This window comes from Lepidothrix coronata, unplaced genomic scaffold, assembly GCF_001604755.1.
Source record: "Lepidothrix coronata isolate B3197 unplaced genomic scaffold, Lepidothrix_coronata-1.0 Scaffold218, whole genome shotgun sequence".
NCBI classification, from domain to species: Eukaryota; Metazoa; Chordata; class Aves; order Passeriformes; family Pipridae; genus Lepidothrix; species Lepidothrix coronata.
This window is the reverse complement of record NW_016690398.1, coordinates 941,398-969,138: the sequence shown is the minus strand read 5'-3', so window position 1 is coordinate 969,138 and position 27,741 is coordinate 941,398. Positions and strand designations below refer to the sequence as shown.

The 27,741-nt window shown below is 40.8% G+C and overlaps 1 protein-coding gene across 2 annotated transcripts in view; it reads right to left on the bottom strand.

The window, feature by feature from the left end:
* Window positions 1-27,741, bottom strand: part of BCHE (butyrylcholinesterase) — a 50,620-nt gene that overhangs the window by 12,571 nt on the left and 10,308 nt on the right. Inside the window, exons 1-2 of one of the 2 annotated variants that reach the window (XM_017833603.1) lie at window positions 18,495-18,730; window positions 13,826-15,347 (exon numbers count right to left, since the gene is read on the bottom strand). In XM_017833603.1, the coding sequence (XP_017689092.1) occupies window positions 13,826-15,342 (1,517 nt within the window). In that variant the 5' untranslated portion in view covers window positions 15,343-15,347; window positions 18,495-18,730. Of the gene's footprint in view, window positions 1-13,825; window positions 15,348-18,494; window positions 18,731-27,741 lie in introns of those variants that run through there. The other variant, XM_017833602.1, reaches the window with a different exon arrangement.

Sequence of the window (27,741 nt, the reverse complement as noted above, 5' to 3'; positions counted from 1 at the left end):
CCCTTCCCTTCCCTTCCCTTCCCTTCCCTTCCCTTCCCTTCCCTTTTCCTTTTTTTCTTTTATTTTTCTTTCTGTTTTTTGTTTGTTTGGTTTTGTTTGGTTGGGGTTTTTATTTGTTTGTTTTTCCCCACACAGAGTCTGGAAGAAAACATTTTGTTACTTTCCCTTCTATTCCCCGTGGAGAGAAGGACCCTCCTAACTAGCAGGAATGCTGATGAGGAGCCCCAGGCTTTGCTGAGGGCTGGGAGGTGTTTTTGGCATTAGCCAGGCAAACTTATCCAGATGTATCACATAATTTCTAAAGGCCATGATGTGTGAAATTTATGCCTGTGTTCACCTTCCCAATGCAACACTACAACTGCCAGATTAATATCAATTTTGGGTGGTGGGGTGGTCCCCACAGGGCAGACGTTTGTGTTGGGCTTTGCTTGGATAGCACAACTGGGAGCTTAACAGATAATTCCAGCCCAGTCCCATTAGAAAGAAGAGCAGGTTTTACTGTTAATTACTGGTTGAGTCTTCTCAAACCCTCAAACAGTTTGTCTTATTACTGGGTTCTTCATACCAGGCTATTGGTTTCAGCTGACTCACTGATAAGTAGACACCAGAGAGGGCCGTGAGGTTGAAGGCTCAAAGTCCTTAACCTGAGGAGCACTCCTACCTCCTGCAACAAAGAAAATGAACATTCCCTGGAAACTTCCCTAAAAAAAGTTAGCCAGGGAAAGGATGAAGAAATATCTGTAAAAAAAAAAACCAACCCAAACCATTAACTGTAAAACATCCCCAGAAGCTCCAATTCCTGCATAAAATCTCCATTCAGAGACTGAGGGCTGTATAAATCTGAAAAGCTCTCTCTGTGTGAATATGCAGAATGCACCTGGTGCAATATCACCATCAATTGGGTCAATATATCCATGGTTCAGTATAATGAACTTATTCTTAGCTTTTTTTTTTAATTCAGATAGTTATCCAGGACCTTTTCCCAAGCCACTCAGCTCATCTTCTGCCACCCATCAAAATGACTCGATGGGTCTCCCTGGATAAAATCTTTACATTATGCCAAAATATTTTACATTAAATTGTACACTTTGAGGCTGTTTGCTATTAAAAAATGCAAAAGGAAAAAGAAAAAAAAGATGACAAGGGCACTTTTCAGTTCATTATTCAAAGTTTATGAGTGGCCCATTTGGAATAACGAGCAAGGGGGAGTTATATTGGTTTTAATGTCACTGCTGCTACCAGTTGGTGCTCTTTATACATGATACTGCATAAAAAGTTAACTTGCTAGTTTTAATTTAATTGAGTGACCCTTCAGAGTACTCCTTAATATCAGCTAATCATGAAACATCTTTTTTTGTTGAACTGATGGACCCTCTGTACAAATGTACTGCCACACTTCATATTTTATTTTATAAAACTCTCTTAAGGCCTTTATCTTCTTAGACTGATGGGACAGACAGCAGCAATCTAATCTATCAACCAAAATTATTATTATAATTATAATTATTATAGAATAATAACAATAACAATATTACTACTAATAATAGCAGTAATAGCAACAATAACAACTAAACTTTAAAAACTATCACACTGGAAGGTAACAACTCAGACAAGGGTATTGTCAGCATGTGCAATACTGGGTGATTGGAAAGTATCCATGATTATCTGTTTCATAAACTAAATTTCCTTGGAGCCTTTGGCATCAGTGTTCCCAAGGCCTCTGTGCCTGTGGCACTATGAAGAACTGTGGAACTTGGAAAGAAAATCAAAAAAAAAAAGGTCATATTTAAAATAAATTGATTTTTTTAGAAGTGAATTGTTGTGAGGATATAGTAACCAGTTTCTGAAAATCTAAGTAATTAAACCCTTCTCATTTACTTGTTCCTTAACAAGGTGTAAAAATCCTAATTTTGTGACATCAAATCCCACCGTAGTGAATGGAAGGACTCCTATGACGAGCACTACAAGTCTGGGAGAGGTGGAGATTTGAATCCTTCAAACTACATTTATTAAGCAGCCGGTTCTGGGAAGTTCATTAAATCCTGTTGTGCTCAGCTCTCACTCCCAGCTCCCACACACGAGTCCATAATCCAGTGACTATAAAGTGCCCCTGAGCCACAACAAAAGGAAACTGCTTTGCAAGTTATATCGAAGGTAAATATTATTCCTTCTGCTGATCCTTGAGGAAACCTGTAGGATCCAGCTGGCACAGCCTTTAGCTGACAGAAACTGCAGAAGGGCCTTTGCAGCCAGGCTTTCTTACACCTTCACCGGCTAAATAAAGCTCAGGATATTCCTTCCAGATTCCAGCTGGGTGACAACAGATGAGTGTTTAAATGTCTTAAACTATAAATTATCATGCTATGTGCTGTTACAACCAATATCAGTTTCAGGAAATGAAGCAACAAGCTGTTGCTTCTTTGTTTTGGTCTTATTGTGTTCTGCTCAAAAGAGAAGAACCCATCAAGTTGAAATGATTCTTGATCATGCTTGGTACTTATTCATGAATCCCTGGTGTATATATATAAGATAGGTCTTAGGGTATTGGCCATAAATAATGCAGTTTTTGAGAAATTCAGATCCAGGATGTTCTGCCTGCAGCAGGGTATGCCTGTTATGCATTTAGGGTTCCTCAAATCCACGGCTCCTGGATTGGAGCCTGCTCTGCCATCAGGAGGAATAACGAGCTGGGTCAGTTGAGCCAGAGCTAACGAGCCCTTCAGACCCTGCCTGGGTATTTCTGACCTCCTGATCCCACCCTGGCACTCCTGCACACAGGGATCCTCCGCTGGGAAAATATTCCAGCAAAGTTTGGGGCTCTTCCAGGAAGCTCTGCCCCAAGCTCCACACAGAGGGTATGATCAGATGTGATTTTATCATACCAGGTCTGGAACTTCCCCACTGTTCTGAGAGTCACTGCCACAGTGATGATTTCACACCTTCTCCAGGACTCCAGGTTCTGGTGTGAATATTCACATTTCACATTTACATCACTTTTGAATAGACATGAGAGAGGCAACACCACAGCTTAGTCCCTCTTTATTCTGAAGGAGCACTTTTGCCTTTTTTTTTTTCAAATGTTCCTGTAAAGTACTTTGTAAGATCCTCATGTCCTTTGGTATGGGATCAATTTTAGCTTTAAAGGGCCACTTTTCAAAGCTGTTATTTCTTAACACTCTTGGCTGCAGCGAGAAATCAAATGCAACTGTAGTTTTTAGTCTTAGCTTGTAGAAGTTGGAGAGGGCTGTTTGGAAAAGGAAGAAGGTCCTGAACCCTATTGAGACTTTGAAGGAGGAAGTAACTTCCAAAGAAGGTAAGTAAAGGAATAAGTAGAGAGGAAGGCACATGGCACTTGTCCTTTTAGTCATCCTCTGAGACTGGTTTATCTGCTCTACCACATCTTTTCTTTCTCAGGACCTGGGAAAAAAAGCTTATACAGTATCTTAACCAGAATTACTCCCTTGAACAAACCTAAAGAGTGGGTGTGAAGGGAGAGAAAAATGGTTTTATTGCTATGGAAGTATTAATACTGTGTTTTAAATTCCCAGTGCCTTTGGTCAAATCTGTCAGCCCAGCCAGTTGTGAGAGAGAGTGGATACTGTACTCATGTGTGTATGATTGCTGCTTCCATCCCTTCCTTCCTCTCCCATTAATAAAGTTCATCCCAGGCACCCAAGAATTGTTAGATAAATGTGTTCAATGCTCTCCTTATCTCCAGAGCTCCAATTTTCAGTACAGACTGTGCAGTTGATACTACAGTAGGATATGATGTTTGAGATTTGTTTTCAATTGTAATTGCCCTAATCATGATTTTCTTTTCCAGGCAGATGCTCCACACATCCCTGCACCCAACAAAATTGTGTGGATTCAGCGTGTCCTGACGGATTTCTTCATAGTGGCATTTTCCTTTTTATTTTCCACTACTGCCACTGCTTTATTTCTCTGAGTGGGAGGAAGTGCATGAGTCACAAACTTTCACTACCATGTAATCCAGGCCAAATTGAGCAGTCCTATAAAGGAAACTATTGGGCATCTTTTGGGAGGGTATATATGTGTTACTGCTTCATCAGAATCAGAACTGCTGAAACTTCTGGCTGGAAGATGTAAACAAGAACATAGAATGTTCACAACCTCCCCCAAAGATATTTAAAAATAATAATAATAATAAAAATTATTAAGTTATTTTCTTATCTGTTATAAATTCATTGTAGGTTTGACATTTACAAATAGAAGTTACATGTAATTTTCCTTGATAAACACATTCAAATTCTGTCCCAGCATTGTAACATCATCTGAGTCTGATTTGAACTATACCAAGAGGGAAGTACCACCATTTGGACTGAGAGTTATAAAAGACAAGCCCTCAAGAAGAAAAGGGGGGGAATATCTGAACCTCTCCAAAGTTCTCTTTCAAAATTGAGGGGGGTTTAGTGGAAATTATGGTGTGCAACTATTTCACAACCAGAAAAAAACAACTGTTAAAACTCCAAGGATTTCCAGTTGTACAGAAAATTCACTTGGATGCCAAGTGAATGGAGAACACCACGAGTGAGATGCGTGAGAGGCAGATATTTAAAACTTCATTAGTTAAAATTAAAAAATCACAGTATTTGAACGGCCATTCCAGTAGGAAAAGGATCCCTCTGGTGTAAATTTGAGGCAGCAACCTTTAGAGTTTGTACTGTATAAAATGAGGAAGTTGTTTAATATTCCCTCAAGGAAAGGTAAAGAACACAGATGGGGATCAGAGATGTCTGGAAAAGCAGAGGATGGAAGCTTTTAATTTTACATAGAATCATGTAAAATTTGGTAGAAAAGCCTGATTTCTACTAAAGCAGCTTCTAGATTTGTAGGGTCAGAACCTCACAAACCCTGTGACTAAATTTCCAACTGCATTTACCCAGAAGTGCCTTCTCTTGCTGCTGAATGAAAAAAAAAATTAAACACCATATTGAGCTACCTTCAAAAAATATGGTGTTGGGTAACCTCTGCTGCTCCTCATTTCCTCCCTTCTCCCCTTTGCCACTTCCCTGAAATAAGCCAATCTCTTGCTTTGGGGAGTAAATTAAAATGTCTACTGAAAGGTTTCCATTCTTCTTGTGAATTTTCTCAGCAGGACTTCAGATTAGTGTTCCAGAACCACCTGGAAAAATGGGGTTTGCAGACCTTTCCAACTGCAATTTCTGTCGTCTGATGATGAAACAAGGACTAAGCTGCAGAAAAGCAGCGTGGAAGAAGAGTGGCCCTAAAAAGAGGATTAACTGTGGGTGAACATTAATTAGAATTTCACAGTGGCTTCTGCAGTCATGTATTTAGGTGTCTGTAAAAGTTATGATATAGGGGAAGCAATCCTAATCCTAAATTGTCTCTGAAGGGTGCTGCTTTTATGAGTGAACCTGCCTTACACAGTTCACGTGTGCCCTTCCTTCATTTCTCTCTTCACAGATTTCTTCACCCCCTGAAATGCTTAGAAGTCTTTCAGATATTTTCTTTTTTCATATATCAATCTCTTTTTGCTCTTTCTCTCTTCTTTGTGTATTTCTTGGTCACTGACCTCTTGTATCAGTCAGCATTTCCCTCTCTTGCCTTCCCATTTTCCTTCCTCACGTGCTTTTCATACAACACTAAATTATCTCCATTCAGGCTTCTCAATTCCACTTCCAAATTTGAGTAGCAATGACACTATGGTTTTATTTCAACTCTTGAAACATTTGTTTCTCTTTGCTCCTCTCCTTTCCCTGGAAAATATCCGTGTAGCCTCTTTGCCAGGTTCTTGGGACAGCAGGGAACCATGTCCAGTGCGGGCTGTTCTACCAATCTCTGTTGTGAGAACAGGTGGAGCCACACCCAAGATATAGAGTCGCAGAATCACAGAATCACTTAGGTTGGAAAAATACCTCTGAGATCTTCCAGTCCAGCTGCTAATCCAGCACTGCTAAGGCCACCAGTGACCCGTGGTCCGAGTGCCACGTCTGCACGGTCCCTCTAGGGATGGGCACTCCACCACTGGGGAGGGCTGGACAACCATTTCCATTAAGAATTTTTTCCAGATATCCAACCTAAGCCTCCCTTGGTGCAACTCAAGGCTGTTTTCTCTCCTCCTGTCCCTTTTTCCCTGGGAGCAGAGCCTGACCCCCCCGGCTCCCCCCTCCTGTCAGGGAGTTGCAGAGCCAGAAGGTCCCCCCTGAGCCTCCTTTTCTCCAGGCTGAGCCCCCCCAGCTCCCTCAGCTGCTCCAGCCCCTTCCCAGCTCCATTCCCTTATCTGGACACACTTCAGCCCCTCAGATTTCCCTCTCTTCTTTTACAGGGCCAGCTAAAGGCAGCACAGCTCTGCAAAAACCCACCTTATAGAGATTCACTCCTTCTCTTGGACCCTTTGTGGGGGTTTGTGTGTCTCTGCCTCGGCTGCAGACCCAGGGAGTTCACCTTGCTCCCTCCCAGGACCGTGAATCATCACTGATGGTTTGGATCCCTCAGCCTTTGACAGTTGAATTAAAGTTTCCTCTTCTCCACAAAGCATTGCCAGTCCTCTCTTCAAGGCAAACCTCTGCATTATGGTTTTAGGTTTTTAGTTTTATGTCTCGCTCAATTACTCCTACAATATTTGGACATTTCCTTAATAGATGTTCTCATCTCCTGTTTGAAAATAATAGTTTGACTCATCTGTTGTAGGGAATAAAATCTGTGTGGACCAAATTGCATTTACTGCACAAGACATCCTCTTGTAATTGCAGTATTTGTAATAGCATTAAACCAATCTAAACAACTTTATATCCCAGGCCTATTTTGAAAAGAGGACTGAACCAAATACTCCTGTTTTCAATTCTGAAATTTGATGACAGCTTGTCAGCTTGTAGCCAGAAAGAGAGAGATGCCTGCCAAAGCAGGGCTCTAGTTACTGAGTTTTTCCATGATGCACTTTTTCCAAATAATTTGCTAAAAAGGTGTTTCCATTACTGCTTCTGAATGTAACAATATATATGGACCCTGCAAAGATGATGAGTCACTTTTAAGAACCTAAAACTGAAGGTGGAGAAATAGAAATAAAGTTTCTTAAAATTTGATCTTGTTTTACTGTGTTTTTTTTGTTGTTGTTCATTACTGTGATTTCCACAATTTTTTTTTCATGGCTCAGAAATTATTCACATTAATGGGAATCTGTGTGAGAATAAACGTGCCCTTTGGGGTCAAAATGAAAGCTTTGGTTTTCCTTAACTTGGGAAAGGAAGACTTTCCATATAATTATTTTTACTTTCAGCAGCCCTTCTCGTGATTTTTGGTTTTTACATCACATCCAGAAATCTTTTGTTCAGGATTCTTGACCTTATCAGGGAAAATCACTAGTTAAGATGAAAAATGACTTTTTCTAGATGAATGTGAGATGTCAGGAACATCAGCCTCAGGAAAAGTCTCCTCTTGGTGCCCCTGAGTTCTGGCTCTGGTGTGTTTGAAGACCCTGTGAGGATCAAAGTGGCTCCAACCCAACCACCTTCCTCTCTCCATGTGGCTCCCTGGAAGAAATACAGCCCACAATGAATTTCTGACCTTCAAGTGGCTTAGTGGTACATAAAACTTCCTACTTCCTGAAGTATAAGAAAATTAAAAGTGGTTGGAGTTTTTTATTTTTACTTTTTGCCACTATATTCAGTCCTTGCCATATAGAGTATATAGGTCCCCAGTTCAACTGCTGTCTGGACTCTATATGAGGCTGTTGGTTTTGTTCTCACTGGTCTGAAACTACTCTCTATAAACAGGTTGTGATAAGTTGGTAACAAAAGCACTGAAATTTATTATATGTCTACCAGAGGAACATCAGGGAAAGGCAATAATAACCAGACAAAGTGCTTCAGAGCTTTAGTGGGACAATCAAAGCCTCACAAATTCCCCTAAAACATAGCAGGAAATATTTCAAAGGCTTCACTTTATAGAAAAAAGCTGCAAAGATTTGTTTCAGCAGTTGTTAAACTGGCAGCCAGACAAGTTTTGCCCGTTTCCTTTTATCCAAAACATTTTTCACAAAGCCTTAAAAAAATATTATCTTTGTGTGTTCCGCTGCACCCTCATTTGAGTTCTCATCCCATCTAGTTTGTCTGTCTCATGACTAAAGAACACAGTTGCCAAAATAAATGAAGAAAGTAACGGGAAAAGCATAACTTGGTGCCCACTGATTTGGGGGCCATCTAGTTTTTCATGTTAAATAAAACTTCTCCTTCCTCGAGGTGGCAGAGAATTCTGCTGCTTTCTGATTGATAGTAGCTGTTAGTGTCACTTTACTTTTGAAAGCTTTCTGAAGAATAACAGAAGTGCAGCAAAGAATTGAACTTTAAAAGTTTTTAAAAAGAGAAATTTGATTTTTTTTCATCACAGGTGGAGCTTAGAATAAAGTGTGCTGGAAAGAACTCAGGAGAAGGCCACTGAAAACTGACATTATTGTTAAAATGAATGTTATTTACACATGAACATGATCATGCTGAGCCTGATCCATGTGACATCACACTGTGGTTTCCTGCTGAATCCAATTTGACCACATCTCTGTCCAATTTGATGATATGTGGTATTTTATCAAATGATTTTAAGGCTAACAATTGATATTCAACTGCCAATGTTCTTAAATACAAGAATAAGCTGAGGAGACCCTGGGTCAAGGTAAAGGGAGGAATTTAAACTCCCAGTGTAAATCAAATGCATTGATTTTGGAATCTGTTCTTTCTTATAACCCAAATATTTTATTATGCTTGATTTATTCAGACAGCAGGAGTAATAAGTCTCTTTCTTCCCTTGCTGGTAGAACAGAGATTTTTTTTGAGTGTATGATGAAAATATTGTTCTTTCAAGGATCAAATACATGCAAAAAAAAAAAAAGTATTTTATGAAATTACATTAACTGCACGAAGAAAAATGGGGATATTTGGTCAACCCTACTTGATACCAAAAGTTCAGCCATGAAAAATTATTATATAATGAAATAGCAGAAATTTTCAAGTGATAGAATAGAATTATCATTCCTGGAAGCTTTTGCTTCCAGTCCCAGGAAATCATGGGCAGTTTATTAGTAGTTTAATTTCTCCGCACCTTCATGGACATCAGTATCCATCTCCAGACTGACCTCACACTGCTCAGCCAACTCATCCCTGCCTGTGGACTCTCTCCCTCCTTCCAAGATCCCAAGGGATAATCTGTGCCCCTGATTCCTTAGATCTGCTTTGGAAGTAAATCATGGGCATATTGGATATTTCTGAGGGAAGAGACACTGGAAGTGTTTAACTGGGGGGTGAATCCCCCACACTGTCACTCTGCTTGGCCACAGCTCCAGGGTGGGGGCTCCCCTATGTCCTGTGCTCTGTCCAGAGCATCAGGGGCAGCATTAGCTGGCAATAATCCAAAGGGCTGACCCTGAACATTCCTGCCAGGAATCCCATGGGCTTCCCAGTATGTCCTTTCACCACAATACTCCACGTTCAGACCCAAAAGGTCATTGGCTTTTTTTTTTTTCATTCTTCTCAAACTATGTGACGTGATAAATCTATGATGCAATGAATAATATGGTGTGATAGAATAGTATATAATATAATGCTTCATACTACATTATACTGTACTATACTATAATATAATACTAGATGATGTGATAATTGGGATTGTTCAGAAGAAAAGCTTTGGGGTGACCTAATTGCAGCCTTCCAGTACCTGAAAGGGGACTTCAAGAAAGATGGAGAGAGACTTTTTATAAGAGCCTGGAGTGACAGGACAAGGAGGAATAGCTCTAACCTGACTTAGAGTAAGTTTAGATTGGATATGAGGAAGAAATCCTTCCCTGTGAGAGTGGGGAGGCCCTGGCACAGGTTGCTCAGAGAAGCTGTGGATGTCCCATCCCTGGAAGTGTCCAAGGCCAGTTGGAGGAACCTGGTCTAGTGGAAGGTGTCCCTGCCCATGGGAGGGGTTTGGAACAAGATGATCTTTAAGGTCCCTTCCAATTCAACTATTCTACGACTATGTTATAAAAAATAACCTTATTTCTCTGGGTAAATCCTGCAGACAATCAGGTAGTAATGGCTTCCCCAGCATCAAGGGATTCCCAGGCTGAGGAATCCTAGTGTGGATAATGGATCTGCAGGGACTCTCGTGGCTGAAAAGCAAAGGCTGATTGTCAAAGAAGACCATCTCAACAGGATCTTCACAGGTGTTACAGACTGTGTAAATATATGACAGATTCCTAAAAGTGACACTATTCCCAGGGGTCCAGAAGAGGGATATTGGAGTATAACAACAGCACCTAACTTCAGATATTTGCTCCTGTCTCCTACTGAATCATCTGCATCTGCCATTCCCTATTCATATTCACAAATAAAAATTCTTGATGCCTGTAATTTTCCAGGAAAAGTGGTCACTTATCACTGATATTATTTTTAGCAAGAATGTGAAATAAGCAGTGCCTGGAGATTTGGAAAATTGCATCTGCTACTGATAGGGGTGGGGGTGGACTGGGAAAGCCTTGGGCTGGCTGACAGTCTCCTTTTACTTACTGAGAAAGGCAGAAATCAAGAATTTCACATATACTCTTGGGATGCTTTGAAGGAATCACTTCTCCTTTTCTCCCTAACAACTTTGCTTTTGTTCTTACATAACTTTGGGCATTTCTCAGGCGTTTTCTTGCTTTTACCCTTCAGATTCTCTCCCCCATCCCACTGGGGGGGGAGTGGGTGAGCAGTTTTCTGGGGTTTAGGTGCTGCCTGGGGTTAAACAATGACAGAAGCAGAAAATGCTCCTAAAGTGCATATTTTTAACTTTTTCTATCACCAATTTCATTCCTCACACGAGAATAAAAAAGAAAGACCACTAAGGTCAAAATTTGGGCTCAAAGACTCCTCTGAGAAACAGCTCTGCCACCTCTCAGTCCCTCCCAGTCAGAAAACACCAGGAAAAATATGATTTCTCCCAGTTTTGTTGACTCTACCTCATCTCCTTCCCTCTGCAGTCTCCTCTTCCCTCCCTTGTGCTTTTGTACTTCTGCACATTAGAATATTAGGTCAAACGCCCTCACTAAAAAGAGTGCTGTACAATATTTCTCATTTTCATCTTTTCTGCTTGATTTTCTCCTCATCTGCTGGAGACATCAATGGTAATTTTCCCCTCAGAGGTTTGCCCTTTGATCATGCCAGAGTTTCCTATAAACATTATATCAAAGCAGGGCTTCCCCAGTTCTTTATAAATGTTTACCATGTGCTCAAATACGCCAGGAAAACAAGAATCACTTATTAATCTTGGAATTTTTAGCAATTTTTATTACTTCCCCACCCATTGTACACTATGAATAATGTGTAACAGAGCCTGAGGTGTCTGTGCTCTGCTCAGGGATTAAAGTGTCATATAGTGGGTTAATCCTCACCTTTTACTGTTACAAAAATTGCACAATTTTATTGTTTATCCAAATAGTGATGCTTTTGATACTTGTGTGGAAGCAAAGAGAGGGATTATTTTGCTGTTTGCTGTGGAAACCACTTGAAATTCAATCTGTAGGGTAATCTAATTATAGTGTGAATGATAATCAGACTAGATGACAGGACTGTCTTCTGCAAACTTCAACCTGAATGTACCTTGTGTTGTCTATTTTTAGCAGGCTACAGTGACAGGGTCAGTGTCCTCTGTTTGCACAACAGATTATTGAGATTTATATATATATATATATATATATATATATATATATATATATATATACACACAAAAATTATGTAGATGAAAATTAACTATATACATATATATATAATCCAGGGTAAAAAAGGGGTTCACAGAACTGTAAATATAGTTCTGCAAAATTTAGTAGGGACCTGAATTTTCTTTTTAAGAAATACTTGTGTTTAATGGAAAGATCTACTCTCTCTGATGTAGGATCCTGATCTCAAACTCCTGTAGGGCTGGAGTGTGTAATAAGGAGCCTTCACTCACTTTGCTCTCCACCAAGGACCTAAAGACACTTCACAATAATAAAACCTGTATAAAAACACTGTGCATTGATGAGTACTGTTGCTTTCTGAGTTTTAATAAGCTCACCACTTATGGTAAAAGAAATATTACAAGGTCCAAACATGTAAAGGGGATAGGAGTTGTTAAGGTAATTAATATTCCTACAAACCAAGGTAATCAATCAATCAATCAATCACATCTTAGATAACACGAAAACCAAGGCAACCCTTGGATGAGTAAGCAGGGACTATCAGGTTGAACTAGAAGGGATAGATGACACCTTTAATTACAACACCTTGGGGACAACAGTGTTTAATTCCAACAAGGAAAGTTCCAACAAGGCGTTGATGAATCACAGGTTTAAAGGTGGAGAGTTATTATTTAAGGAATTGGAAGAAAACCCACATTATAGTGAAAGGCTTAAGAGTACAACCTGGTTTATTTAACAAAAAAAAATTAAAAAGTATTAAGGGTTATTAAGGATTATTTGAAAAGACCCTTAATAAAGATATTTATCTCTATATGGAAAAAATCATAAAATAAAGCTTAAAAATTGTCAAACAAAACATAGTGCTTGGAAAAAGTAGAAGTAGAATAGGCAAATTCAGACTAGAGACAAAACTTATTTTTATAACTCTAACCCTTTTAAATGTAATTAAACTGTAGAACAACCTACCAGTGTTTGTTCTGGGTTTTTAATCACTGGAAATGTGTAAGTCCTACCTGTGTTTTGAGTTAGTACAAGGTTGTATGGACTAAATGAGCACAGTGGTCTCCCCTGGTTTCTAATCTACTAAGAAAATTAATTAGATCCTGTTACAACGCTGATTTCAGCCTTTACAAATCTATATATAAATCCAAGGAATGGTTTTCACCTTAGAAACAGAATTAATGCACAATTTTGAAATTCAAGTTAAATAAACACTTTGTAGTGTGAATTAAGTGTTTGGTTGTGAGTTCTAAATAGTTTTATATATATGATTTTCTCAGGAGAGAGCACAAACCGAGCTTCTGGAACACAAGATCCCTCCCCATCTCATCAGGTTTGCAGCCTTGAGACTAATCACACATGACTGCAGCATTGGATGGTTTTCTTATTGCTCTGAAATGTTTTCATTTCCCACTGAGTGTTGCACTGAGAGCCCAAAACTCTGCTGAGCAGAGCAGGGGCTGCCTCACTTCTCCTGGACACCAGCAGAAGGCACCTAACGAGGGGTTGTATTTAATCCATCTCAAACATCCAAATGAAATATTCTGATTTGCTTCTTGTCCAGGCTTGGACAAGGTGAGTCAATTGGAAATTTCGCTTACAGATGAGTCGAATGGAAATAGGGAGTGATTTGTCATCAGGATCAGTGAGGCCCAGGCTCCTCCTCGCAGCACACATGGAAAGAGAGGCTTTCTGGGAAGCATGTCCTGAAATCCCAGTCTCTTCATCATGTGTACATAACACACCTCTATATTAGAAACCTGCATGTTCTGATCAAATTACTTCTTCAAGGAAATTGGGTTTTTTGCTCCTACTTCTGCTCCTACTTCTCTGTTTCCCAGAGTCTGAAATATTATGTTTCTAGTACTTGAAACCATTACCTTCCTTTGTAACCACTGCTGCTATGGCAAAAGAAATGTTTTGTACTTGCTTTTATGGGTGGATAAATATTGTTTTCTTAAGCTTATCCAATACTGTGAGCAGCACATCAACAGTTTATTTTATTAAGACAGTGTTTTTAGCAGAACTAAAATAGGAATTTTGAATAACTGAACAATAAATCTCTTCTCAGCATTCCAGGCAGCACCAAAACCATTAAGCTTTTTCCGCTGGTGAAACAACAGGCAAAAATCAAACCAATTTCCACAGTAAACTTACCCAGTTTTGGCAAAAGTTGCCCAGTCTCTCATCATGGAGCGGCTCAAGATTTCCTCAGCTTTGGTGTAATTCACCTTTCTCTCCAGGGGCAACCCAAACACAAACTCAATCTCGTAGCCATGCATCACTCCCATCCACTCAGGCCAAGGCAGCTTGGAGGATCGATGTTCAAAGAAGTAAAAGAACACGTTGTTTCCCAGCTGGGCGAATTTTGTGCTGAATTCCATGACAGGACAGATTATGTTGTAGTCCCCGACGGCGTCGTCCGCGGCATCACAGTAGTGCTCTGGCTTGTGCTCGTTTTCCCAGTCCGTGTACTGAAAGATTATGGATTCTATTGCAAGTTTGCTCACCCCTGGGAAGGCCAGAGTTAAGGCTGTCTCAAACTGGGTTTTATTGACCAAGCCATTGCTATCCTTGCTGAAGCCAGGGACTCCATATGCTAGAAATCCTGACCCTTCATCTTTGTTAACACCCACTAAGATCTGTGTTTGTTTGAAAAGGCCTTTCTCAATCAATTTTTCTGGCATGTCTAAGAGAAAATTGCCATCCACCGTTGGACAAAAATATACTTGCAGAAAAGAGCCGCCTGGAACAGTAAAAATTTCGTTCTCCAGTATTTCCTTCGGGTCCTTGTCTTGGAGGCAGAGAATTAGCTCTGTCTCGTTGCTGGTGGGACACTGGAGCTGTTTAGCTAAAGCCACTGTTCTGTTTCTGGCTTCAGATGCTGTGATTGCAGCCCAAGGGGCATTGGCAGATCCACTCTGCATGATGGCTCTGGTGAATAAAGGATGGCTTTTGGGGGAAAGGAGGTGGTAGTTGACAGAGGCTGAGCCAGCGCTCTCCCCAAATATCGTCACGCTTTTTGGGTTGCCTCCAAAGGCTGCTATGTTCTCCTGCACCCACTGAAGGGCCAACCTTTGATCAAACAAACCTGCATTTCCAGGAGCTTCCTGGTTTCCTGGCAAAGCCAAAAATCCTAATGCAGCGACCCTGTAGTTCATGGAAACCACGACAACCCTTTCTACCCTGGCCAGAAACTTTCCATCGTAGACAGGCAGGGCAGTGGACCCAGACTCGAAGCCACCTCCGTAAATCCACACCATGACACTTGCATTCTTGGGCTTGGGAGAAGGAACCCACACATTAAGGTACAAGCAGTCTTCACTCAGGTTAGTTTTTGGGTTCCACATCTCTGATCCAGCAAACCCCGGGTAAGTTGTATCTATATGCTGGTAACAGGAGTTGGCGTGTTTTGTGGCGTCCCAAACATCCGACCACTTCTCCCGAGGTTCTGGCTTTTGAAACCTCAGTCTGCCCATGGGTGGCTGTCCATAAGGTATTCCAAGGAAGGCTGTCACAGTTCCCCCCAGGACCTGCAGGTTTGTCCCTCTGACCCTTCCTTTCTTGGTTGTAATGATGTTGTCTTCAGGCACCACCTTCCTGATGAACATGTACAGGAGAAGAAACCACATCAGAAACCTGGTAGAGAGACTTGGACCATTTGCCCAAACCATGATGCCTGAAACACACGAAAAAGAAATTCAGAATTAGTGTTGCAATATGTTACTACCAGAGCCAAAATGAGCTATTAAATAAGGGTGTAGGCCATCCCAGGGGCTTTGAAAATAAGATGGTGCTGCTGCACAAAGCTCAGAAGTATTTGACCATAAATTCTCGTTTGTCCATTGTGTTGCAAAGACTGTGTTTGGTATTTTGTATTTAGTCAGTACTTCAGACAAATTCTGTTGCTAAAAAACACAGAACTGAATGAGCCAGACCAGGGAAGGTAAAGTCATATAAACAGGCTCTGATTACTCCAGTTAGCAGGTGACTTAAATGCTAGTCAAGACTTAAATGAGTCATGTCTTTCAAAATCTTGTTTCTCTAGAGGAGTTCAAGCAAGTTTACAACCATCAGAGTCCTACAAAGTAGTAATCAAACTTCTGCTACTTAGAATGAACATTAAAATGCTAAAACATCAAGGACCTTTGAATACATGTAGATGATGCCTAAAAATTTACATATTGTCCACTCATTGGTTCCTGAGAACCTTTCCAAGTGATAATTAGTATTATCTAAAAGCTGGGGGAATAAAAGCTGATTATATACCACATATAAGTACTAATAGTCTGATTTACCCCAACCTCCTCAAATGCTATAAAACCATAGTACTGTCCTCTTGAAAGTGAAAATGCAGACAAAGACTATTTGCATAAATCCATTTCTGTGGTTTACATATCTGAAAATGCTCAACAAAGCTCCCTTCTATTTTTCGCTTGTTGCCCTGTAGTACATCATGTACTCTGTCCTGCCCCTTTAAACAGGGCACTCTTTGTTAATGAGGAGAATTTGTGTCCTTAAAAGGAATGAGGCCAATTTGTATGGAAAATACAGCTGTGGCCTAGTTTGAGCTCCTTCTGATTGTTAGCCTGTTCTTGGAAAGAAAATGCAGAGGGGGGGGAAAGGGAATATTTTGTGCAAAGAGGTTCCTAACTTTGAGACAGCACCAAAGGAGCAGGGGGGAATCTTCAAGGATATTTTTATCATTCATCAAAACAGATAGAAAATAGATAAATTTTATAAGCAGGAACATGTTGTTTTATCTTGTTGCCGTGTTAAAAAAAATAGATAAGGTGGTGAATGGGAACAACAGAGTTGGTGTCACACTCCACCTTCAGCTTGACTTGCAGAAATCTGCAAGTTACCCCTGTTTGCTCAATTTTAGAGATGTGAGTTGTCAACTCATGTGGTCCAGCATTTCCCAAGGAGTTTGGGTGAGCAAGACTCGCTCTGGCACGGAGAGAAGGCTCACTCACATCAGTTAGTGGCATTTAGCTCCTCTCCCTTTGTGGCCTTAGAGAATCATAGAATATTCTGAGTTGAAAGAGACCCACAAGGATCATCCAGTCCAACCCCTGGCCCTGCACAGACACCTCAACAATCCCACCCTGCCCCTTGAGCTCTGGCAGCCTTGGGGCTGTGCCCACTGCCCTGGGGAGCCTGTTCAGTGCCCAACCACCTTCCAAAGGGAAGAACCTTTTCCTGAGATCCAGCCCAAACCCCCACAAGGACCAAAGCAAGAGCCTGTATTTAGTTACCCTAGTTTGCTAAAACACTCAAGCCTAAATCCCGCTGTCTTTGAGAGAATTTGGCATAACTTAACCAGTCTGCTGAATATTTCCAGCCTGCCAAACCGACACAGACTCTACTCTCACTTGGGATCACTTTTTAACACGGTGTGTTTAATTTTGAAATTTTCTCAAGAAGATTTAAGAGATGCCACGGAATGAGAGGAGAGAAAAATAACCTGGTTTGCTCAGTAAATCTGCTCTTAAAACTTCACTGGTTTTGAGCACCCCAGGGCTCATCTCAGCCCCTCTGCGAAACCAGACCCAAACTCTTCCACCAAGATCCTAAAAGCCCACTAGAGCTGGGAGAAGGATGATGATGGAGAAGGGATGGAGAAGGGATGAAGGCATCCAAGGAAACTCGGATGACTGAGAGGAATGTTAATATTAGGGATCTAGTTGGGTATTTGAGCACCCAATACCACTGTGAAATGGGAGAAGTTACTTCTGTACATTCATTGCTTCACTGACACTGTCACTTCACTGAACATGTGAAGAAAGATCAGGGCCAAACCACAACAACAAGCTGGAAATAATAAGATATTTCAAATATTGTCGATATGAAGAGAAAATAACACTAAGAAAAGCAAGAGGCTTTAAAGTTTCTAAAGCTTTTACTATTTCAATAGTAATTAAAATTAATTCCCCCATGCACTTTCCTGTTAGTTAAGAAAGGAATGGGATGGGAGGAAAACACTGTAGCATTGCAAGATATGAAACTGAAGAAGTTTTAAACAAGAATATTAGAAAGAAAAAATAATAATAACAAAAAATCAGTTGGGTACTTTTTAAATTAGCTCTGCAAATTTCAAAGAAAAAGTTAGAAGCAGATCAAGCTTGAAAAACACAGAAGTTTCGTACTAGTGAATGAAAGGACTTGTCTCAAGCTACTCTGCCAATATTAACAGAAGCAGTGACAGGGGATTATTATTACACCTCGACTGCATGGCAAATATTACATTTAATAAGGTTTTTAATGCTGCTTTAAACCAAACTCAGCAGTGTAAAGCACACTGAGCAAAACAAACATGACTTGATTATTACTATGAGAGTAAAAGGGTCAGAAATTGCTTTAGCTCATCAACATTAACCCAGCGTAGTTATATCCTACAATGTATTTGCATATTTTAAAAAGCTGCTGCTGGAGTAGTTTCCTCCAGCAAAAGTTAAACAGACTCTACTTTTGCATTCTTATTCAGCAAGGGAACACTGTTTATTTCAATGACTGTTTCCTCCCCTTGCAAATCCCTACCCAGCCAAAAAATCTATACACAGGGCTATAAAATCACTATTTAAATAGGAAAGACGGTTGAATTAATAAGTGATTTCTAGCTCAGCTTAATTTACTTAGCCCAGGATCCCTTGAATAATCCTGAGGTTGGATACACACGCCGCATTCCCAGAGCAGAGGGAGTTTTCCCAGGAGAGCAACAAATGGGCAGAGCAGAACGTTTTAAAAGATCCCAATCCCCGTACAAATCAAGCTGAACTGTAAATTTTCCTGGCAGACAGAGACATGGAAAGAGAGAATCACTTACCCCACTTCTATTACAAGAGCTACAAAAGTTTTTAGGAGTCGGGATCTTTGGGTACCTCAGGGAAATGCAGTTGTGCAGCTGCTGCTTTAAGCCTGTAAATTGGCCAGTGCTGACATTATAATCAAGTGTTTCTGACATAAAGCTCGCGAGAGTTGGCAGCAGCAACTTGATCTGCAGGCAGGCACTGCTTCCCACCCGGCATCTGCTCCCGGGATAACGGGATCACTCTGGGAATGCCATGGAGGGACACCCGTGCTGGGCAAAACCAGGCAGGAGCTTCCAGGGGGCTGGGGGAACTCAGGGATGTGTCCTTTGCATGGGGCAGCTGGTTTAGGAGCTGGAAAGATAAATAGAATTGCAAATATAATAAATCCTGCCCGTCTTTGCTTAGAGCTCTCTCCCACCTGGGCTTTTTTTGCCCGAGATCAGCACCTTTGTTACCCACCACAAACTTTGCACTGTAACATGAGTGGTTATTTTTGGTTTTAAGCAACTGTGGCAGATAAAACAGGAGTGTCCTCTGCCCAGGCATGTCACAACTGGCAAAGCATCAGGTGTGTCACTTGACTCGCTGCCATCAGGGCTGTGGCAGAGCTCTGCGTGGTCCTCTGCTGATGGTGGGGTTAAAAATGGGACCCAGACAGTGCCACATGCTGATTTCTGTCTTCTTGGGCTCCCAACAGGAAATCACCCACGGTGCTTAGGACATCTGATACCCTCATTTTACTCCAGCCTCCTAAACACTGTTCCCACCAGAATTCCACACTGCAGGTACAAAGCCAGGCTGAACAACAGGTCAGGTCCTACAACATGGGGAGGGTCTTATTTTGGGGCACAAATGAATAGAGAAGAGGGATGGAGAAGAGAAATAAATTATGTACACCCTCCCTACAAACTGTCTTGTCAAACCCATATCCCTGAGCCACCCCATGAAACTAGAAGGTGACTCCTTGGTGGTGGGACTGTTACCCCCCAGGAGCATTTGCCCTCAACTTCTGCTCTGAAAAAAAAACAACTTTTCCACATTTTAAGTTTGTTTTTTTTTTTCTATGAAGCACCTTTACTTCCCCCTGTACAGCCAAATACAATTACTTTCCCTGTTTAATAATCAAACTACAGCTCTGTTTCAATTACACAAAAGCAATATTTGGCAATGCAGAGAAGAGGAATAAAGCAGAAATAAAAAGTTAAGTGTGAAGTTTATAGACCTTAATATGGAGAGTACAAGTGGGTTTTTTTTTAAAGCTAGAATGGGAAATGGTGTTTTAACAGAGGAAAGTTTAAGAAATCATGATAATTTCATTTCTCCTGGTAATTCTGCAGTCTGCCTTTAGGTGTATTGCATGGACAAGCTCACTGGAGAGAGCATGTCCCAGTTTAAACCTAAACCACCATGGCAAGGGGTTGGAACTGGAGGATCTTTAAGGTCCCTTCCAACCCAGGATTTTCAAGGATTCTATGATTCTGTGATAAATCCCTAAGCTTTCAGCATGGGAGTGTCCATTAAAGTTGCCAGTTGGGAATTTGGAATTCTTAGCCAAGATTGTTGTGTCAGCAATGCGAATAGAAATATTTAGTGATAAAATAAGATTAATTCAGAATTAACTCGAGTGACAACTCTTGCTGATTAAAACTTTTCAAGTGCAGTTTCCTGCAGGAAACACCAAATCATGCTCTTCAGATTAAGGCAATTTCAGTGTTCTCTGATGTGCATTCACTGCCTTTCTCTGATGCCTCTTTACCCCCTTTGCAGACATGGCCAGCTGACACACATTTCTTTCATTTCCATGACATCAGAGGAATGAATCACAAGCCCTAAATCTTGTCAGAGGCCACTTTTAAATAAGGTATTTCAGATGCTTGTGACTAACCATTGCATTCTCAAACCTCTTTGCCTTGAGCGGCAGAGAAACCGCAGGACACTCAAACACTAAAAATGCAGTTTCTGGCTTTATCTATTTCCCAGCATTGTCTGCCTTTTCCTACATCTGCCATCAGGGCTGTGCCTTCCCCTCTCCTCACCCCTGTCTGCTCCCCTTTACAGTGCCCAGGGCACCCAAACACCCCCTGCTCTCAGGCAGAACCCTCAGTAAATGCAAAATGTGGAGCCTTTGTGACAAGGTGACCCTGGGATAAGTGAATCGACTGTCTCAGGCTGTTTCTGAGGCAGCAGAAAACACAGAATTCAGCCTTGGGGTTACCTGGGTGTCCTCGGGGAAGAGTGGTTGGGCTGTTAGACATCTCAACTATTATCCTCCAGTCTAATGTTAGACTATTATGCTGCACTTTTAAAGAAAACTAGACCCTCTTCTATAATTTTTTCCTTTAATTAAAAAATTAACATATAAATTAAAGTTTCACAACTGTGTGCTGCACAAGGAAACACTTCTTTTAGTTATTGCTGAGCTTACTAAAAATACTTGGGCAAAAATTAGAGCTTAAATACATTTAATGCCTTTTGTAATTCTGTGTAGAATCGTTGTTTTCTCAGTTATCCTTTGGGAGCTTGAAAGGAAAAGAGGTATAAACCAGTGCATGGAATACTATATGTGTGTGTGTGTATATTTATTTATGTGTGTGTGTGTGTGTTGTATATATACATACACATATATATTTATTCTGTTACCTTGAAATATCTCCATCCATCTATCTAATGAGGTTTTATGAGGTTATATGATTTTTTCGTTTAAGGTTCTTAAAGTTCACTACAAACTATAAAAGTGTCTTTTCCTTATTTCATGTGTGTGTGTGAAAGCAGTGTCACACTGTCATAGGAACTTTGATACAAGAGATGTCTGTCCAGGTGTCTTAAGAAGTGAAAGCCAAGGTCAGCTCCAGGGAAGGTTGATATTTATCAGGCTAAGAAGTCTAGAGAATTATAGTTATTATATATAAATATATAAACATACATGGAAATACACAATCAATATATATTATAAAATATATTTTTGCTGTTATTTAATTAATTATTTAGTTGCCTTTCAGGACATTATTTAAGCATATGCAGATTTTTTTGAAATTATTAATATCTTAAGTCATGCACATTCCATGTTATCATAGGATCATAGCCCTCTGAGCTTTCAAGGTCTACCTGTGCACAAAGAGCCCCATTCACCAGAGCTGGTCCTGCCCTTCCAAGCCACCAACAGTTCTGGAAGAGCATCTGGGCTCCTGTGAGGATAACTGGGCTGAAAAGCTTTGAAAATGTCCCTTCAAAATAAAGGATGTCACATACCAAGCGTGGGCATGTCCAGGGAAATATTTACATGCTCATACTATGTAATAGTAGGAAATATTCTTATTTTTTAATTGCTGGGAGGGTAATCAAAAGGCAAATTATAGCTAAACTCTAGGTAATGTCACTTGTGTGAAGATGTGGGGAGGTTGTTTTAAACTCCAGCTCTAACATCCCTCGGGAGGGTTCAGCTCTCTCTGATCCCTGGCTGAATTTTCACGCTGAGCACCTGTGTGACCTTGGCTGGGACCTCTGAGAAAACCACCACGTTGGGAGAAAAAAAAGCTGTGAGGAAAAACAAGTAAGCTCGAGCTGCACAAGATGCAAAAGGTGAAATTGCAGACAGGGGTAAGATTGCTGAGAAGGGGACACTTAACAGCTCAAGGACTCGCAGGGAAAAAACATCAAAGCTGCAAGCTGTGAAATTTTCAGGTAAAAAATAAAAACACAGAAGAGGGAGCTCAGCGGCAGCAAAGAACTACTGATGTTCAGCTTTGGGGCTTGCAGCCATGATATTCTACTGTGAGTATTAGGAAATAAATCACTGCCTTTTGGTTTGAGTTTGCAGAGCATCTTTTCATGCCCAAATCCAGTGACCACACTGGATAAAGGGTTACACCTCTCAACTCTTTCCTTATTTCTTTTGAAAATATGTTTGGTATGAGACTGATTGCTCTTACTGCCCACACATCTCTGTATATCCATGGATGTAAACCAGGGACACCCTAAATAAACCTGGAGAGAACTGAGGTGTTGCTGCAGGTGATTGTAGCTGATGGTCAGACCTGTCCGAAATTCTGTTGTTATTCTGATTATTCCAAGAAGCCTCACCACAGAGTGCCTTCCAGGATGAGCAGAAGTTCCCAACAATGGATCTGAAGGGTAATTTGATAATATTAGGAAAGGTGTCTTAGATACACACCAGGAAAATAGATACCAATTTATTAAGTATACAGGAGACACTAACACTCATATAAGCCATTAAACATGATTATATTTTCCCCTTATTGGTTCAATTATGATCTGCTGTGCCTTTTTCCTTATTACTCTAATTATAGATCAGTATAATTTCCTCTTTATTAGCACAATTATGGTCTGTACTTTTATAAATGTCTTGGAGAAATCAGAGCCAATGAGAAGATATAGCCAGTTAAAAGATAAAGGTATTATTATTATTATTATTTCTTTTGAATGTTCTTGTATTCTTAATTCCTTGTGGTATTACATAACTCAGTATTTTGTCTCATATGGGGATCAGATTCAATAAAATATGATTAATGTGTACAAAATATGTCTTTCATGACATTATTATAGCCTGATGTTTACCTTGCAAGAAAATAGGCAAAATTGAAGCCTCAGCAAAGAGCTCATCTTGTGTGAGCTTTTTAAAGCTAATTAAATTACAAGTTAGGTTTCTCAGATTTCTGCAGATGATTAATTAATTGAGTATATACCTTTTTTTCCCCATTTCTTTCCTATGAACAGTAAAGCTCTAATTGTTTAAAATAAAGATATTTGAATTCCCATGGTCACCTGCCAACAGCAGATTGAAGTTTATGATATTATGGTCTCTCACACCCAAACTCCGTGAATAACTAAAAAGTTTGGTGGATCAATGAGCTCCTTTGCATCTCTAAAGTAGAATTTCTACCTGAAAGGTGGGAATTCTCCCCAGTCCTCCCAATTCTCACTCTTTATTTTAGGCTTTCCGTTTCTACATCCACGAGAGAAAGAACATCTCTAATGAAAAATGCCACAGGGATGTTCAAAGGTTTCTCTTAAGTCACTGCTGTTTTCAGATTTCAATTTCATCCAGCGTGGTGAAAACAGGAATGAAAGAATTGAGCCTGACATCAGGACCTGCTGGGAGGTCCTGAGAGGGAAGTTACAAAGCAAACAAGTTCAGTGTGCCCCAAAAATGGGTCACAGCACCTGAATGGGTCACAACTGTGGATTTTAGTGGAAATAACGAGGTGTTTGGCATGAGATAAAGTTTCAGATCCACTGGTGCCCTGTGGTAGGTCTGAAGCTTTTGGGAGAGGAGATTTGGGAGGTCACTGCAGCCCCTGTGCTGGAAAAGCCCTTTCCAACAGCTTTGCTCAAGTAGAAGGAAGGAAGTGTTGATGGAGGGATTTAAAAGACATGTAGATGTGGCACTTATGGACATGATTTATGGTGGCCTTGGCAGTGCTGGGTTAGTGGTTGGACTCAATGATCTTCGAGGGCTTTTCCAACCACAATGATTCTGTGTTGGCCACATCAGGACACACATTTCATTTTTCCGCACTAAAATTGCATCAGGGCAAAAAAAAAAAAAACATTCCAGAGCTAGTTTTACTTTATTTTCTATAATTCCCAGCAGACTTGATCTCTTTGCCTTTGTGTTTCAGGAAAGAAATATAACTTTGGGAAAAAACCAAAGGACCTTGGAAGAGGCTGCGCTTGTTTTGTCACAGCTGGGGCACCACAGGCTGTCCTCTGCCACAGGGTCATGAAAGCTCAGAGCCACCAGAGCAGCAAACTTCTCAGGCTGGGTGACTTCCCAAGAGAAGGACTTCCCTTCCTTCTGTGGATGTGCAAGTGTTGTGGAATCATGAAAACCTCGTTACAAACATCTGTGCAAATGTTTCGGGAGACGCCGCGATTGGTGAGTCCCAGGTAATCCATCACGGGGCCATCTGCCTCAACAACAGCCTTGTCAGAGCAGGTGGCTGAGTGCTAAAATACAGGAGACCCCCTCTGGTCTTGCTCTCTGTTTATATATTAAGTACATAACATTAAGTGAAGGATAATGTGATGCTCCAAATGTGAGGATCGATGCGAATTTTGAGGACACGAGTCAAAATATTAAACCCATATTAATTCCAACAGTGTTCTTAAAATATTAATCAGGTATAACTATTAGAGAACATTATATTATGAAGGAGATAGAGTTATTCTACATTAGTTTAATAACAGTACAGTCTGCTTATGATTATCCCACCCTATGCAGATCCCTGATGGTTTCACCCACCCCATAACCTTATCTTTCCTTCCTCTCACCTTTGTTTGCACGAAGGAAAATGTACAAGCCTGAATCAGCACTGACTTCTCCCAGTCCCTTTCCCTCTATCATGTAGGAGCATTTTAACACCAAAAATGATCCCTAAGCCTATTTTCCCCTAGCAGGAGTTGCAGCAGGGAAGGAAAACTTCAGGGCAGCACTAGAGAACCTGGCACTGTGAGAAGACCCTGCCGACCTCGGGGAGGAGAGGCAGTTTTAGTGGTTGCAGGAGTGTTACAACTCTCTGCTCATTCTCTCCCTTTTGCCTGAAGGCAGGTTCAGTACAAAATGCACAGATACAGTCTACAACCTGAAAGACTTTCTATTTAAGTTATCAGACCGAGGATACTGGGAAATTGAAAGATGTGCCCAAGATCATAGAAAGTCTGAATTGCATTCAGACACCCAGGACTTTAAGACACTGTTCTTTTTGGTTTGTTTTAAATAGCCCACTTTTATAGCTGCAGTGTGGTAGGTTTTCTCTCAACATATCACTAAAAATAAAGAATTTGTGATGGTAATCTTGAATAAAAGAAGCATTTCCATCTATTTTCCACAGTAAACAGAAGTCAGCCCTTGGAATTCAGAGATTACATTTTCTAGAAGTCACCACAGGCAATATCCAAAGGAAGATAGTGAAGAATATCCCTGGGCTCCCAGGAAAGCCACCTGGGAGCAGCCTGCCCAGGAACTGCCAGTGCTTCTTGTTGGAGCCACCAGCACAGCTGTGAATCTTGTGTGCACAATAATCAATCATAATAAAGGTTGTAGTGAGGATTCGGTCTGGAAATGGATTCAGGAGGCACAGATGGAATAACATGGCACAAACCCCTGTGCCTTCCTTTCTGCCAAAGCAGCAACTCACTCACACTGAAGAAAACCCACAAGTAGGTGGGTGGGTGCTGCTGGGTGAGATTTACATGGATTGCTTTCCACTGCCCATCCCACAGGAGCACAGCTTCCATAAAGTAGAATCACAGAGTCATTTAGTTTGGAAAAGACTGTGAGTGTATTCCCAGCGCCCCTGGAGGAATACAGGATGGCTAAGGCTTGCTCAGTGAAAGCGTTCAAGTGAGTTTAATTTTCGTGTTCACGCCAAAAAAAAAAAAGCAAATCCCACCCCCAGCTGCTGAAAACATGGAAGGTTTGGAATGTTGCACAAAGAGATGGAAGTGCCTGTGGTGTTGATTTTCTGATCAAGTACACTTGTGCTTATATCAGATATGAGCTGTCCTCCCCAGTGAAAAGGCATTTACCAGTGTTTAGGATTTAACCATGTGAAAAGTGAAAAGCAATTTTCTAACCTTCCTATGCTGCCTTTTCTCTCCTCTTTTCATTCTACATCTCCCCCCACGCACCCCAAATTTTAGTTGGCTATTCATGAAGCCAAAAAATCTGCAGTGATGTCCCCATGCAGAGTGTAAAAAATAGCTTCCCTAGTAAATGTTAACAGCAGCCATAAAACAACAAAATAACATAACACTAAGAAAAGCAATAGATAAAAATCTGTACAAAAATTAAGTATTGGTGCATAAAATAGGAAAAGGGGCTGAATCCAAATGTTTTACAGAGAAACTTTGAAGCTTTTCCCAGAGAAGATGGGTAAGGAGTAAAACTGATGAATTTTTGCTGACATAATTATACCAGAACAGACAGAAGCAGATTCAAAGCAGAGGCTACAGAGGTGCTTCCTGTTCATCAATGGATATTTATTCAATAAAGTGGCTGAAAGGAAGGCATATTGCAGCCTCCTCCTCCTCACCCAAAAATTTTGAGGTGGGAAAACACCAACAGCCAACAGCCTCACTTGAATAACGGGGTGAGATTCTCCAAGTATGGTAAACCCAAAATATTTGCTGGAAATGACAATGACCCCACAGTGAACACCCCATCAGTGATAATAACCAGCATGGGACATAGCAAACATTCAAAGATTTATATGGAGCAAACCTTTCACTTGGAAAGCTGTGCTGGGCCACTCCATGACTGGATTTTCAGTCAGGATTTTCAAGTAATGCAAAGAAGATCAGTATGAGCAGCCTTGGTGACAAAAAGCTTTCCATTTAACATAAGTGGCATCTGGTGGGAGCAGAAAGATGGGACTCACACACACTGAAACCCACAAAGCAACATTTGTCAGTGTATAACCAAAGGAATGCAAGGCACTGGGAGGTGACAGTTATGTGGAATTGTTTATAGGAAGCTCCTTGCCGTACACTGAGGAACAGAGGGGTGTTTGCCTGCGACAGGATCAGCCAAAAATGGAGTCTGGAGCTTCTGGCATTTCCCCAGCAGCGAAAACAAGAGGTAGGATGAGGGCAGGCATTGAGGACAAGTCACTGAGAGGGAAGAAGGAAGGGCTCTGGCACCATCAGGATGCACTGAGCCAGTCCCATCCCAGTTATTAGCATGTCCACCTTTGACAGGATGCCTGAGGAGTTTCTCCATGGGACAGCTGCTGAATTGCATCATGTCAGGGCACAGGACAGAGCTATTAATGACTTTTAATGTGATACCCTGTATCCTGACAATGCATCCATTCCATGCCATTAGCAATCCTTAATCCCCGGATCAGGGACATTGATACACCAACCCCAAGAGCTCCAAAGGTGTGCAGTGCCCATGTCTGCAGCACTATATACTTAAACCATTAGGCAAAGACCCAAAATATTCTTTAATTCACAAGAAAATTAGGACATATCCAGTGTTTTCTGAATTTTCCCTTTCCAGGTGCCCACCTACTGCTGGGTTAATGAGAGAGTGTCACAACCAGCTTTTCAGAAGTATAACCAAAAAATATTGCTGCTTATTTTCCTGACAGACTGCTTGCATCACTTTAATTTAGGAAGCAAAGCATTTCACAATAATCACAGACATGTAAATGAGGCAAAAAAATGGTGTTTATTCTGTTGCTTTCCAAATTTAAGCTGACCTAAATAATTTAATGCAAAATTTACAGCAATGAGAAC